Genomic DNA, 14,399 nt, shown 5'->3' with positions numbered 1-14,399 from the left:
GAGGGTGGTGATTAATGGGGAGTACTCGGATTGGGCGGGTGTGGAAAGTGGGGTCCCCCAGGGTTCTGTCCTGGGACCAATCCTGTTTAATTTATTCATAAATGATCTAGAGGAGGGGATATCTAGTACAATCTCAGTATTTGCAGATGATACTAAACTAAGCATGCCATTATCTTCTAAGCCGGATGTGGAAATCTTACAAGCGGACCTGAACAAAATAACGGGGTGGGCAACTAAATGGCAGATGAGGTTTAATGTTGAAAAATGTAAAGTAATGCACTTGGGGGCCAAAAACCAGAAAGCAAGCTACTCACTAGGGGGGGGGGAGCCTCTGGGTGAGTCTAGGATGGAAAAAGACTTGGGGGTACTGGTAGACAACAGGCTTGTCAGTGGCATGCAATGCCAAGCCGCTGCAAGTAAAGCCAACAGAATACTGGGATGTATAAAAAAGGGGGATTCACTCCAGAAATAAAGAGATTATTCTCCCACTCTACAAGACTCTGGTCCGGCCACATCTGGAGTATTCCGTCCAGTTCTGGGCACCGGTCCTCAGGAAGGATGTGCTGGAACTGGAAAGAGTCCAGAGAAGGGCAACAAAAATAATTAGGGGAATGGAGGACATCAGCTATGAGGAAAGACTACAAGCACTGAACCTATTCTCTCTGGAGAAGAGACGACTGAGGGGGGATATGATATCAATGTACAAATACTGTACTGGTGACCCTAGCATAAGGAACAAACTATTCAGAGAAAGGAGATGCAATAAGACACGTGGCCACTCACTAAAACTAGAGGAAAGGCGGTTTAACCTTAAAATGCGTAAGGGGTTCTTCACTGTAAGGGCAGTAAGGATGTGGAATTCTCTTCCACAAGCAGTCGTATCAGCAGGGAGCATTGATAGTTTCAAAAAACTGTTAGATGGGCACCTTAGAGACCACAACATACAGGGGTATACAATGTACGGTTAAAAGCAAACACACACACACATCATAGGTTGAACTGGATGGACTGGTCTTTTTTCAACCTCACTAACTATGTAACTATATTTATGTAGGTGATGTGCTGTAGTCGCATCGGCCCTATATGGCCTATGAGGAGGATACAGTATTCACATCATCCATTTATTTGTTGGGCAAGCACTGCTTGTTACACCAGTGCGCTCTGTATAGCGCTTTAGGTGGAATTTTAGCCTAATAAAGCACTGCACTTTTTTCATCGCCACCTATATTCTTGCCTTTTGTTAACCACTTTGTGCACTAGTTGATGGGTCATCCTCTGGCAGTGCACACCTTTTGTTCCCAGGTAGCTGGAGCACAGCAGGTCTCCCCTACCTTTATTCTAAGACAGGGGTCTCCAAACATTTTGAGAAAAAGGCCAATTTACTGTCTTTTTTTTTTTTTTTTTTTTTTTTAAGGATTTAAGGGGGCCAGACTGGAGCCAGTGGGAGCAGAAAATGCCTCCAAATGTGAATGAAGGAAAACAATTCCCCATCATTGGTGTCAGGTGGAGCAGTAGTACCTCAAGGGCCAGATAAAGGCAAGCAAAGGGGCCCGTTCGGCCCCAGGGCTACAGTTGGGAGACCCCTGTTCCAAGAGATTGGCTTGAGAAAACTTTTGTATTAATTAGGTCATTTTTCTCCAGTCGTCTGTCCAGGACAGCATAGGAGAGAGGCTCCACCTCTGAAGGTAGGAAACCCAAAATATCAGGTGTATAAAGGGGTGGTCACCATCCCACTTCCACAGCATTAGGAAGAAGGCGGGGCCTCCGACGCATCACTTCCGGGTCTCACAGCGACGAGGACGACGGAACTATGGCGGTTTTAAAACGCCAGCCGCCGACAGCTAACGGTCCTATTTCCTGCACAAGCACAACGTAGATAAGATAAAAGATCCGTGGAACCATCAGTACAGAACGATAGTGGCGCCGGCCTGGCTCAGGTAGGAACCACAGGGGTAGAGGCAAAGAGAAACAAAGAAAGGGCGCACCGACCTAGCGCATTATCCTCATTAATAGGCTTTATTCATGCAACATATAAAATGGCTACTCACAAACGTAGGCGAAAAAAGATCATATCACGCTCAGTTGCTCCAATATCAGGAGTAGTCCATAAATTAGTCCATATCCGATGAGATGACGGCTGACGCGTTTCGAGGCTAACCTCTTCCTCAGAGCCCAGGGGTGGCTAAACCTATGGAGCTGGGTGTGGGGGAGAGGGGGGGAAATAACCCATCAACAGCGGTTGGTGATCTAACCTTTGTCCTTTTGTCCCTCTCTCCCTCAGGCTGGATCCAGGCTAGAAAGCCCCGGATCGAGCACCATTTCTTTTTTTTTTTTACTGTTGATGGTGCACCTTTTTTTCATTTAAAGGTGTCTAAACCTCTTTTTTGCATCTTGTCTTTTTCTCTTTCCTCTCTCTGTTCACGCTCCGCCCAAAGAACCAGAGACATCAGGGGTGTTCACGCTCCGCCCAAAGAAACAGAGACATCAGGGGGGAGAAAGATGTACAGCCGGTGCTTCCAAATTTAAGGAAGGCTGGAAAGAGCCACTCTATATAAACCTTGTATAGACACACTGGTTTACAAAGAGGCAATGGGGGCATGTAAAGACTTCATTGCCGGAGTTAAAAAAGAGATGAAGGCAATTAAGTTAAAAAAGAGATGAAGGCAATTAAGTCTATGTTGTCAAATAATGAGACCCCCCAAACAACCAGTGGATGTTCCCCCTTTTTGAGCAACAGAGGAGGGTAGGTAAACGGTTGCTTCTTCCAGGCATGTCCTAGAATCTGGGACAAGATCACCTAGATACAAGCTCTCACTTGAAGAGGTGGAAGCCCTGCTAGGAGTATTTTATGAAACTCTGGATATTAAAGAACAGGTTTCATTGTCCCTGCATGACCAAATGTACCAAACCCTGAAGAAAGGTCAAACTAGGGTTTTTCTGGTTCATAGTGCTTTATCAGACTCCCATCAAAAAAGAATGGTTGGAGCCTGAGATAAAAATAATTTTTTTAAAAAAGTTTAACCACTTCTGACCCGTGCTATAGCCGAAGTACGGCTACAGCGCGGACTCGAATTTCCCGGACGCCGTCTTTAAACTGCCTCCCAGTAACAGGCTCCCCGCGCGCTCCCGCGAGCGCGCATCGGGGATAATCTGTGTCAGCCGTGTCCCTTGGACACCGCCAATCACAGATCGTGGTGAATGGCCAATCACAGCGGCCATTTACCACGTGATCGGACCGTGCAATGAGAGATGATCTCCTATGTAAACATAGGAGATCATCTCTCATCGCCAGCTCTTTTCCTCACACGGAGACTGCAGTGTGAGGAAGAGGAGAGCAGATCACCGGTAAGGGGACACAAAGGAATGTAATCAGGGCACTGATCACCAGTGCCCTGATTACAGAAGAGGGGAAAAAAATGCCACAACTGCCCACAGTGCCCGCCATCAGTGCCCACAGTCAGTGCCTGCTCATCTAGGCACTGACTAGCAGCACTATGGGCACTGAGTGTGGGCACTGATGGTGCTGCCCAGCAGTGCCACCCGTCAGTGCCCAGCAGTGCCGCCTCTCAGTGCCCAGCAGTGCCGCCTCTCAGTGCTCATCAGTGCGGCATATTAGTACCTCCTCATCAGTGCCCATAAGTGCCACCTCATCAGTGCCCATCAGTGCCTCCTCATCAGCGAACATCAGTGAAGGAGAAAAATTTATTTTATTTTTAAAATTTACTCACCGAAAATGAGAAACTTTTTTTTTTTTTTTTTTTTTCAAAATTTTGTGTTTTTTTCCTTTTTTTTTTTTTTTTTTTTTTTGTAAGAAATAAAAAAGCCAGAGGTGATTAAATACCACCAAAAGAAAGCTCTATTTGTGTGAAAAAAATGATAAAAATTTCATATGGGTACAGTGTAGTATGACCGCGCAATTGTCATTCAAAGTGTGAGAGCGCTGAAAGCTGAAAATTGGCCTGGGCAGGAAGGGGGTATAAGTGCCCAGTAGGCAAGTGGTTAAAAAAGAGGTTCCTTTAAGATCCCTCCTGCGTTCGAAATAAAATTCAGAAATTGGATGCAGCCTATTCGCAATGCGCCCAAGCGACGGATCTTGCGTTTTTGAGGACATGGGGATCCTTCGAGAACCCATGGACAAAAGAATGGAGGTTCTATTAAAAAGGACATGGGAAGTAGTCGTGAATAATTTAAAACCCGCAATGGCTACAACAGTAGTGGCCCGTAATTTGGAAGTCTGGTTGGACCAACTTCAAGCCCATTTGGAAGGGGGGACCTCTTGGAAGGAAATCCTAGATTCCCTACCAATGCTTAGTAAAGCAGCAGGGTACATGGCAGATGCCTCAGGGAATTGGTTAAACTTTCAGCAAAAGCTGCAGCCTTGGTAAACTCTTCCTGCAGGGCCCTGTGGTTGAAATCCTGGTCAGGAGATTCAGGCTCAAAGGTAAGACTGCGGTATTCCTTTCGATGGGGATCTTCTGTTTGGACCGGACTTAAAGTTTTGGACTGGTCAAGAGAAAGTTTTGGACTGGACAGCAAACAGAAGATCAAAAGAAAGCCTTTCCAATAAAGGCCAAAAAGGTTCCGGAAAGTTTTTTTTTTTTTTTTTTTTCCGTACCCAAAAACTGCAGGGGCAGACCTCTAAAGTACCAGTCACTAAGACAGTGGGAAAGGGGACAATGGAAGGCGGGTGTCCTTGTTCGTATTTTTTTTTTTTTTTTTTCTCCTAAAAAAAAAAAAAAACAAAAACCCCAACTGCCAGTGACTGGGTCCCAGTGGGAGGAAGGTTGGGGCAGTTCCTCCCACAGTGGGAAAAAGTTACCCCAAATGGGTTTATTCTAAGGATCATCAGAGAGGGTTATTGGATCAAGTTCAGGGACACTCCGCCAGAGATCCTCAGAAGGCGTCTGTACTTCTGTCTCAAATTGGTGACCTGATGTATCTGAAGATCCTAGTTCCGGTGCCTCAACAGTCAAACCAAGGTTTCTATTCACACATTTTTGTAGTGAAGAAACCATCGGGCAAATTGTCTTATTTTGAGCCTAAATTCTCTAAACAAGTGGGTATCCTACAGGAGGTTCCGGATCTAAACCATCCTTAGCGTAAAAGCGATTCTCCCCCCAGTTTGCTATATGGCTCCCCTCGATTTAAGGGATGCTTTTTTGCACATTCCGATTCACTGTAAATCGCAACAAATTTTGAGTAGCAATCAAGTGTGGGAGGGAGGTATGCCATCTTTAGTTCAGGGCTCTACCATCTACCATTTTGGCCTATCTGCTTCCCCTAGAATATTTACGAAGGTCCTCGCGGAGGCGTTGGCCCCCCTGAGACTAAAAGGGATCTCAATCATCCCGTATTTAGACTAGCTTTTATTTTTCGCTCACTCGTTGCCCAAGTTACAGGAGGACTTACGGATTGCCATTCTGTTTCTAGAGGATCTAGTCTGGTTAATAAATCAAACCTGATCCCAACATAAAACTTGTGTTATCTGGGGTACAAAGTAGACTCTGTGGCGCAGAAAGTTTTTTTTTTTTTTTTTTTTTTTTTTTTTCTCATGGCAGAAAAAGTAAAGGCTACAGCGGTTACCTTTCAAAACAATCAAGTACTGTCCCTCAGGACAGCCATGTCGGGCCTGGGGCTCTTAGTGGCAATGATTCCGGCGGTTTCTTAGGCAAGGGCCCACTACAGGGGTCTCCAAACCAACATCTTAAATGTCTGGGACGGGAGTCAACAGTCATTGGATGAAACCTTTCGCCTTTCCCATAAGACCAAGCAGACGCTTTGGTGGTGGAGAAACAAGGAGAACCTTTTTAAAAGGTCTTCAGTGGTGCTTCCTGGTGACCATCCGTATTACCACGGAAGCCAGTACCTAGGGATGAGGAGCCCATTGGGGAATGAAAGTGGCCCAGGGGGCTTGGTCCAGGATAGAATGCCTAAGCTTGGCCAATTGGAGGGAGTTGCGGGCGATATGGGAAGCCCTGAGGGCATTCGCAAAAGATCTGGGGGTCACCATGTGCAAGTCCTCTCAGACAGCGTGGTGGCAGTAGCAGATGTCAATAAACAAGGAGGGACATGGTGCTCTTCCTTAATGCGACTGGCCGCATTTGTTTGGGTGGAAGCAAACCCATATTTGTTTGGGTGGAAGCAAACCTAAAATCAAGTTCCGCAGTCCACCTCAGGGGAGTGGACAATGCTGTGGCAGACTTTTTAAGTCACCATTGGGTGCACTAATCAGAGTGGTCTCTGAACAAGAACGCCTTCCAGCTAGTGACTCAAAGAAAGGTGGGGCCTCCTAGATGTGGACTTGTTCGCCAGCAAGGTGAACAACAAAGTCTCGATATACTTCTTACTGGAGAAGGACGGCGGGGCCAAAGGCATAGACACCCTGGCACAGAAATGGACTTTTCACCGGTGCTACGCCTTTCCCCTGTTGAAACTCATTCTCCTAGTCCTAAGGAAGTTTGCTCAGGAGAGCACCAATTTGATCCTAGTGGTCCCATATTGGCCAAAAAGGCCTTGGTTTTCTACCCTCTTGCGTCTGGGGTCAGAACCTCCCCTTAGGTTACCCGAGAGGGAGGATCTGCTGGCTCAGGGACCGATCCAGTTGCCAAAAGTTCAGATGTTGTTGAAATTATCGGCTTGGTATCTGAGGAAAGTCTTTTAAAGTCAAAAGGACTTTCAGATGGGGTGGTGCTCACTATCCTGTCTAGTAGGGAAAAAGTTACCCAAGCAATTTATTTAAAATATCGGAAAGTTGTTTTTTTTTTCTTTTTTTTTTCTTGGTTGGGTACCAAAAAGCAGGTAGCAGGTGTCCCAACCATCCTAGATTTTTTGCAAGACGGGTAAACCAAGGACTGGCCATTAGTACATTGAAAGTCCAAGTAGTGGCCTTGTCGGTGTTTCTTGAACAATCTCTGGCACTAGAACCCCTAGTGTACAGATTCTTTAAAGGTTTGGCAAGAATTAGACCAGTCCCATTTAAAATTGTACCTAAATGGGATTTGGCAACAGTGTTACAATAAAGCTTTCGCAGGAGGAATCTGTGTCCTTAAAGTGGGTTACATCAAGACATTATTCCTGGTTGCGATTTCTGCAGCCAGACGCTTTAGCGAACTGCAGGCGCTTTCAATAAAGGAACCATTTCTGCAAATTTTTGAGGACAGACTGGTAATGCGTAGAGATCCGGGATTCTTACCTAAAGTGGCCTCCAAGTTCCACAGGACCCAAGAGATTGTTTTACCTTCCTTCTGTATGTCTCCAACTAATCCTAAAGAAGCAGAATTCCACCTTCTGGATGTGTGAAAGCTCATGTCTTACACTATTTACAATTATCCGAAGGCATTAGTAAAACAAATGCTCTGTTCTACATTGGGACATCAAGCCTCAAAGAACACAATTGCTCGATGGCTCAAACAAGCAATTGTAAAGGCCTATAAAAGCCTTAAAAATGAATGCCCTTTTTCCCTGTTGGCTCACTCTACGCGGGCACTATCTGCTTCTTGGGCGGAGCGAGCTGGGGTGACTCGACCTTCATTAAATATTATAGACTGGACCTTCTCTCAGCAAAAGATCAAGCGTTTGGGAGAAAGGTCCTCCAGGCGGTAGTACCCCCCCCCCCCCCTTCCCAAATCTGGTAAGTTCGTGTTGATCCTCTCCTATGCTGTCCTGGACAGACGACTGGAGAAAAAACAGAGTTAGACTTACCAGTAACTCGGTTTCTAGGAGTTGTCCAGGACAGCAGGGTTTCCCTCCCTATATGCTGTTTGTATCCTTGGACGAGTGTTTTTTTTTTTCCGGGGGATTTCTTGAATTAGACTGGGGAAGTGGGATGGTGACCGCCCCTTTATACACCTGATGCTTTGTGTTTCCTACCTCGGGAGGCTCTGTGTTTCCTACCTCGGGAGGTGGAGCCTATCTTCTATGCTGTCCTGGACAACTCCTAGAAACCGAGTTACTAGTTAGTCTAACTCTATCTAACTCTCTTATTTGCTTTTGTTGCTCGAAGTAGTGAATGTTTTAACCACTCCCCCCCCCCCCCCCCGATCAACATCATATGACGTCCGGGATTTGAAGTAACGATATCTGAATGATGCCTGAGGCTACAGGCATCATGCAGATAGCTTTGTTTTCAGCAGGCGATTCCCTGCAAAGTAAAACCATTATAGCAGCTGTTTTGCCTCTTGATTGCTTTTTGCATGCGACGGAAGGGGGCTGCGGAAGGGGACGCCCTCCGGTCCCGCCCGTGTGATCGGGGAGCCAGAGAATAAATCCACCGGCGGCGGAAATTTACCATAGAACTGGCCGTGTACCAGATGGTCCCCGCCCATCTCTTTGACCCTCGGAGGCCGGGAGTGACGTCCCTTCAGGTGCTGGCACATGTAAAAACTGGAAAGCCTGGGATCAATACATATTTTTTTTTCTCTCTAGCTTTTCAGCATAGAGGAGAGATCTGGGGACTTGTAGACCCCAGATCTCTTTGTAAAGGGGACCTGTCATGCCCTATTCCTATTACAAGGGATAAAAGGATATTATGCGGGCAGATAGTGGCTTTATTCGAATAAGCATCTCATCCCTAAAATAATAGAATTCAAAAAGGGGGGAGTGGAGAATCAGGATTGTGGTGCAAAGAAATCTACAGCAAAATTTTCTTTAGTTAAAATATAAAGCATTTTATTAGTATCAGATTAAAATATGCGGTATGGAGAAGCAGCAGCACAAAACAACTGTTGCCATAGAACTTCTTCATCAACAAAAAATGAAAAACTAGTGTACAAACATATAGGTGAACAACCATGCATTTAAGTCGTAACAGGAGGACGGTGCTCCGAATCATCCCATGTTTCGCCTGAACCGGCTTCTTCAGTGGACTTTGAAGTAAACACCAACCATCCAGAGACTAGCAAACAAAAAATACAAATATTAACCACTTCAGCCCAGGAGATTTTACCCTTCCTGACCAGGCCCTATTTTGCAATTCGGCACTGCATTACTTTAACGGACAATTGCGTGGTCATGCGACACTGTACCCAAACTAAATTTAAGTCCTTTTTTTCCCACAAATAGAGCTTTCTTTTGATGGTATTTGATCACCTGTGTGTTTTTTTTTTTTTTTTTTTTTTTTTGCACTATAAAACAAAAATTTTGAAAAAAAAAAAATATATATATTTTTCACATTCTGCTATGACATTCCCAAAAAAAATGTAAAAATCAAAATTTTTAAACATTTTAGGCCAATTTGTTTTCTGCTACATATTTTTGGTAAAAAAAAAATCGCAATATGTGTATTGGTTTGCGCAAAATTTTATCGCGTCTAACTACGGGAAATATATTATTTATTTTTTTTTTTTTTGCTTGACTGCGACATTGCGGCAGACAGATCGGACCCCTAACTGACTGACATTTTTTGACACTTTTGGGGGTACCAGTGACATTACTACAGTAATCAGTGCTTAACAGGGGTTCACGGTATAGGTCAGGGGTGTCCAAACTATGACCCTCCAGCTGATCAGGAACTACAATTCCCATGAGGCATTGTAAATCTGACATTCACAGACCTAACTAGGCATGATGGGAATTGTAGTTCCTGAACAGCTGGAGGGCCATAGTTTGGACACCCCTGGTATAGGTGATCAAGGGGTTAAATATGACCCTAGGGGAGTGATTCTAACTGTGGTGGGGGGGCATGGCTTCTGAGATGACCATAGAGACATGTGATCCTATATAGCAGGATCACATGGGCTCTGTGATCATCACAGGGAGAAGGACGGCCGGCTGTGTTTACAACAGCCGACCGTCCTTCTCTCTCAGCGGGGAACGATCGCAGGTGTCAGGCGGCAATCAGAGCCGCCTGACACACGCATCGGCTTCCCCGCTGACAAGCGGGAGCTCGCCCCCTAGACTCCCAAGAGCGAGCGCCGTACATGTACGGCGATTCGCCCAGGAGCGGCTGCCTGTCGCAGTACATCTGCGGCGGGCGGTCGTAAAGGAGTTAAAGACAATCGCATGCTCCAGAGAGACCCAAAGTGGTAACAATGCTATGTCTAAGTAATTGTCTGTTTGCACCCAATGTGTTCACGCCCATATTAGACTCACCCAAATGCTGTTGAACAGAAGGCGCCTGATCAGCGTCCACAAAAAAGCCTCCTAAATGGAACAAATGCCTAGGAGGGGGAACAGACAGACTTTGCAATCGCTGGAGGCCAGAAAGGCACACCGGGCTGCAATTGAAGAGTAGATTATAACCCTTACGTTTGTACTCTAGTTTTTAGTTTTTTGTTGATGAAGTGCTATGGCAACTGTTTTGTGCCGCTGCTTCTCTATACAGCATATTTTAATCTGATACTAATAAAATGCTTTATATTTTAACTAAAGAAAATTTTGCTGTAGATTTCTTTGCACCACAATAATCCCATTTCTCCACTTCCCCATTACAAGGGATGTTTACATTCCTTGTAGTAAGAATAAAAGTGATTAAAAAAAATGAAAGGGAAAGTGTAAAGTTTATTCTTTCTTCAAAGCGCCCCGCCCCCTTGTGTTTGCATGCAGAAGTGAGCGCATACATAGGTTGTGCCCGCATATGTAAACACCATTCAAACCACACACGTGAGGTATTGCTGTGATCATTGGAACGAGAGCAATAATTCTAGTACAAGAAATCCTCCAACTCTAAACTGGTAACCTGTAAAACATTTTAAAGTGTAGCCTATGGAGATTTTTAAGTACTGAAGTTTTGCTTCATTCCATGAGTGTGCACAATTTTAAAGCGTGACATGTTAAGAATCTATTTAATTGGCATGACTTCATCTTTCACACTATATAAAGATTGGGCTAACTTTAGTGCTGTGTGTGGTGTGTTTTTTTTTTTTTAATCCCTTAAAGTGCAACAACCGCCATGTAGGAGAGAAGTGTCAGAATTGGCTTGGGGGGCAAGTGGTTAAAGACCATAACAACTGTGTTCCTAATCTTTAATCTTTTGCTGCTTAATTTTGATGAATGGATTGGCAATTTGTAATTCAAATCTGTTGTGAGTTGGAATTGGATTTAAACAATATATGACTTGTTAGGTTGCTATGTAGCCTAGAACGTTACATGATGTTGTCACCATCTAATCCAACACTAGTACAACTGTGTTAATTGCTTTGATAGTCTGATAAAACTAACAGTTGACTGTGAACAGAAACCAAATTAATTCTGTAGAAATCGGAGTACAACCAAATGACACCAGGCTGTCATACAGCAATTCCAGCATCTGCTTATAAGGCCACATGTAGTTAAATTGTTGCTGACCTTTCCTTCTAAAGATACTCGCTGTCTGTCATGCTGATCCAAGGACTTCAATAATTCTTAGCCACTGGCTTTAGTTACTGCATGCTTGTTCCCGGTCAGTAACCATTTTAGGGTACATCCACACCTATGTATTGGTACAGTGTGTTAACATAAAACCCACATGCTGCATCTTTGGAGCAGTTTCAGAAAAATGTTCTATGGGGATGAAGGTTAATGCATGTAAAACCCACTGCACCTAATACACAGAGGTGTGAATACCTTCTTTGCATTCTTTACCCTTACAGCTGTTTTTAGAATCAAAGTGAATCCGTTTTAACTGGACTTTTTTTTCTTTTTTCCTAGGTTGCTCAAGCTGATTTTGAGGAGCACCCTGTAGTTGGGCACCCTTTCCCCACATATACAAGAGAAGATGTAAAGAAACACAAAACGCTGGCTGGCAGGGTGTGGGTGACCTATGCAGGAGAAGTGTTTGACATCACAGATTTTGTAGAGTTACATCCTGGAGGGGACCGAATCCTGCTGGCAGCTGGAGGAGCTTTAGAACCTTTTTGGGCTCTTTATGGTGTGCACAAAAGTGAGCATGTTCTGGAAATTCTGCAGGAGTACAAAGTGGGATTACTTGATCCAGGTGACAAGGAAGAGGTGCCCGACTTATCTGATCCCTATTCCCAAGATCCATCTCGACATCCAGTTCTAAAGGTCAACAGTGCAAAACCATTTAATGCTGAACCTCCTCCAGAAATTCTCACTGAGCATTATATCACTCCAAATGAGCTGTTTTTCAAGAGAAACCATTTACCTGTGCCTAACATAAATCCTGATGAATACCACTTGACTGTAGATGGACCCCATGGAACGAATCGGGAAACACCGCTGAAATTGTCCCTTAATGATCTGAAGACCAAATTTCCTCGACATGAGGTTATTGTTACCCTGCAGTGTGCTGGAAACCGACGCTCTGAGATGAGTGCAGTGAAACCAGTCAAAGGACTAGACTGGGGTATAGCAGCTATCAGTAATGCCCAATGGGCAGGTGTACTGCTAAGAGATGTATTATTAGATGCTGGATACACAGAGGACACACCCAACGCTCTACATGTGCACTTTGAAGGCTTGGATAAAGACTTAACAGGAACAAATTATGGAGCTTCCATCTCCTTTCAACGTGCAATGAACAAGCAAAATGAAGTTCTGCTTGCATATGAAATGAATGGGGAGCCAATTCCAAAAGACCATGGCTTTCCCTTACGAGTTATTGTTCCAGGAGTAGTGGGTGCTCGCAATGTGAAGTGGCTGGGTCGAGTATTAGTGAGCGCAGAAGAGAGTCTTAGTCACTGGCAGCAGAATGATTACAAAGGGTTCAACCCATCTGTAGACTGGGATACAGTGGATTTTAAATCTTCCCCTTCCATACAAGAGCTGCCTGTGCAGTCTGCCATTACAGAGCCAAAGCCTGGGCAACCAGTCACTCCAGATTCTGATGGTAAAGTGACTGTTAAGGGTTATGCCTGGAGTGGAGATGGGAGAGAGATTGTTCGAGTAGACGTGTCTCTTGATGGAGGGAACACATGGAACGTGGCAGAGTTATATGGGGAAAAGCAAAAGGAAGGACAGTCATGGGCATGGAAACTATGGAAGCTGGAGGCTTCTCTACCCACTGAAGACAAAGAAGTAACAATTATTTGCAAAGCTGTTGACAGCAGTTACAATGTGCAGCCTGATACAGTGGCACCAATATGGAACTTGCGTGGTGTACTAAACAATTCTTGGCATCGTGTGCATGTTTCTGTGCATAGAGATTAGCAACAAACCTATACTACCTAGAAGTTTCTTCTATTCCCTCTCTAGAAATTGCACCAATGACTAGTATAGGAGGACTTAGGTGGGTGACCTTAACTGGAAGCCTTAAAGTGGGTCTCAAGCCAAAATCTTCTGTTATTTTGGGTGAAAGGGAATGTTTTTATTGCTATGCACACGTTGAGAAAGTTCTCTACACTTTGTGGTCACTAAGGGCAATCTCTACAACAAGGGCAGGCAGCATTCACAGAAACCGGTTGTTGGAGAAATACAAAGGTTAGGCATAGCAGCCATCTAATCTTCTAAATGCTAGTGCCTGGCTATCATGTTGAACCTCTTCCATAAAAAAAAAAACAAATCTGCTGGTAAGTGCTTCTGCCTTTCCAACCCTGCATACCTGTTTTAGGCCACGAATTCCAAGTATTGAAGATTTTGTATTCCCAAGTATTGAAGACATTGTTTTAGCCTAACATCTAGGCAACTAGCAGAAGTTGGCATTGGCAGCCCTCCATATTTAATCCATGCCTTGTTTACTTTAAAACCTTTCCTAACTATCCAATACAAAAACCTTTTTTTGACTGAACTTCCTCTTGAAATGAGTTATCGAAGCAATAAACTAGGAAATAATAAATGATGATCTGCTATTCATTTGAATAAACACTAGGCTGGTATGAACCGGTAATGATTTCAGCCCTGGAAGGTTTCACCCCCTTAATGACCAGGCCATTTTTTTGCAATACGGTACGTACTGTACCCAAATAAAATTGATTTGATCACCTCTTCGGTTTTTATTTTTTTGCGCTATAAACAAAAAAAAAAGACAGACAATTTTGAAACAAAAAACAATTATATATATATATATATATATATATATAATATAATATAATTTTTTTTTTTACTTTCTGCTACAAAACCTTTCCAATATAAAAAAAAAACTATCAGTTTAGGCCAATTTTTATTCTGCTACATATTTTTGGTAAAAAAAAAAAAATACCAAAACAGTGTATATTGGTTTGCGCAAAAGTTATAGCATTTACAAACTCTGGGATAGATTTATGGACTTTTTTTTTTTTTTAAGTAATGACGGCAATCAGTGATTTTTAGTGGGACTGCCACATTGTGGCGGACAAATCTGACACTAAGTAACACGGTTTGGGGATCAGTGACACCAATACAGTGATCAGTGCTAAATAATATGCCCTATTACTGTATAAATGATACTGGTAGGGAAGGGGCTAACATCAGGGGCGATCAAGGGGTTAAGTGTGCTCTTAAGCAATGTTTTCTAACTGTGGGGGGAGTGGACTGACTGCAGTAAG

General features: G+C 43.9%; 1 protein-coding gene across 1 annotated transcript in view; it reads left to right on the top strand.

Moving 5' to 3' along the window:
* SUOX (sulfite oxidase) overlaps positions 1 to 13,438 on the top strand; it is a 73,593-nt gene extending 60,155 nt beyond the window's left edge. The window contains exon 4 of the mRNA XM_082245740.1: positions 11,626 to 13,438. Coding sequence (XP_082101866.1) covers positions 11,626 to 13,086 — 1,461 coding nt within the window. The 3' untranslated portion in view covers positions 13,087 to 13,438. The remainder of the gene's footprint in view (positions 1 to 11,625) is intronic.
* Positions 13,439 to 14,399: the final 961 nt, after the last annotated feature.

This window comes from Pelophylax lessonae (assembly GCF_965119305.1).
Source record: "Pelophylax lessonae genome assembly, chromosome: 2".
In the NCBI taxonomy this organism is placed as follows: domain Eukaryota; kingdom Metazoa; phylum Chordata; class Amphibia; order Anura; family Ranidae; genus Pelophylax; species Pelophylax lessonae.
Note: the sequence above shows the minus strand (reverse complement) of the source record. Positions and strands in the feature narration are given on the sequence as shown.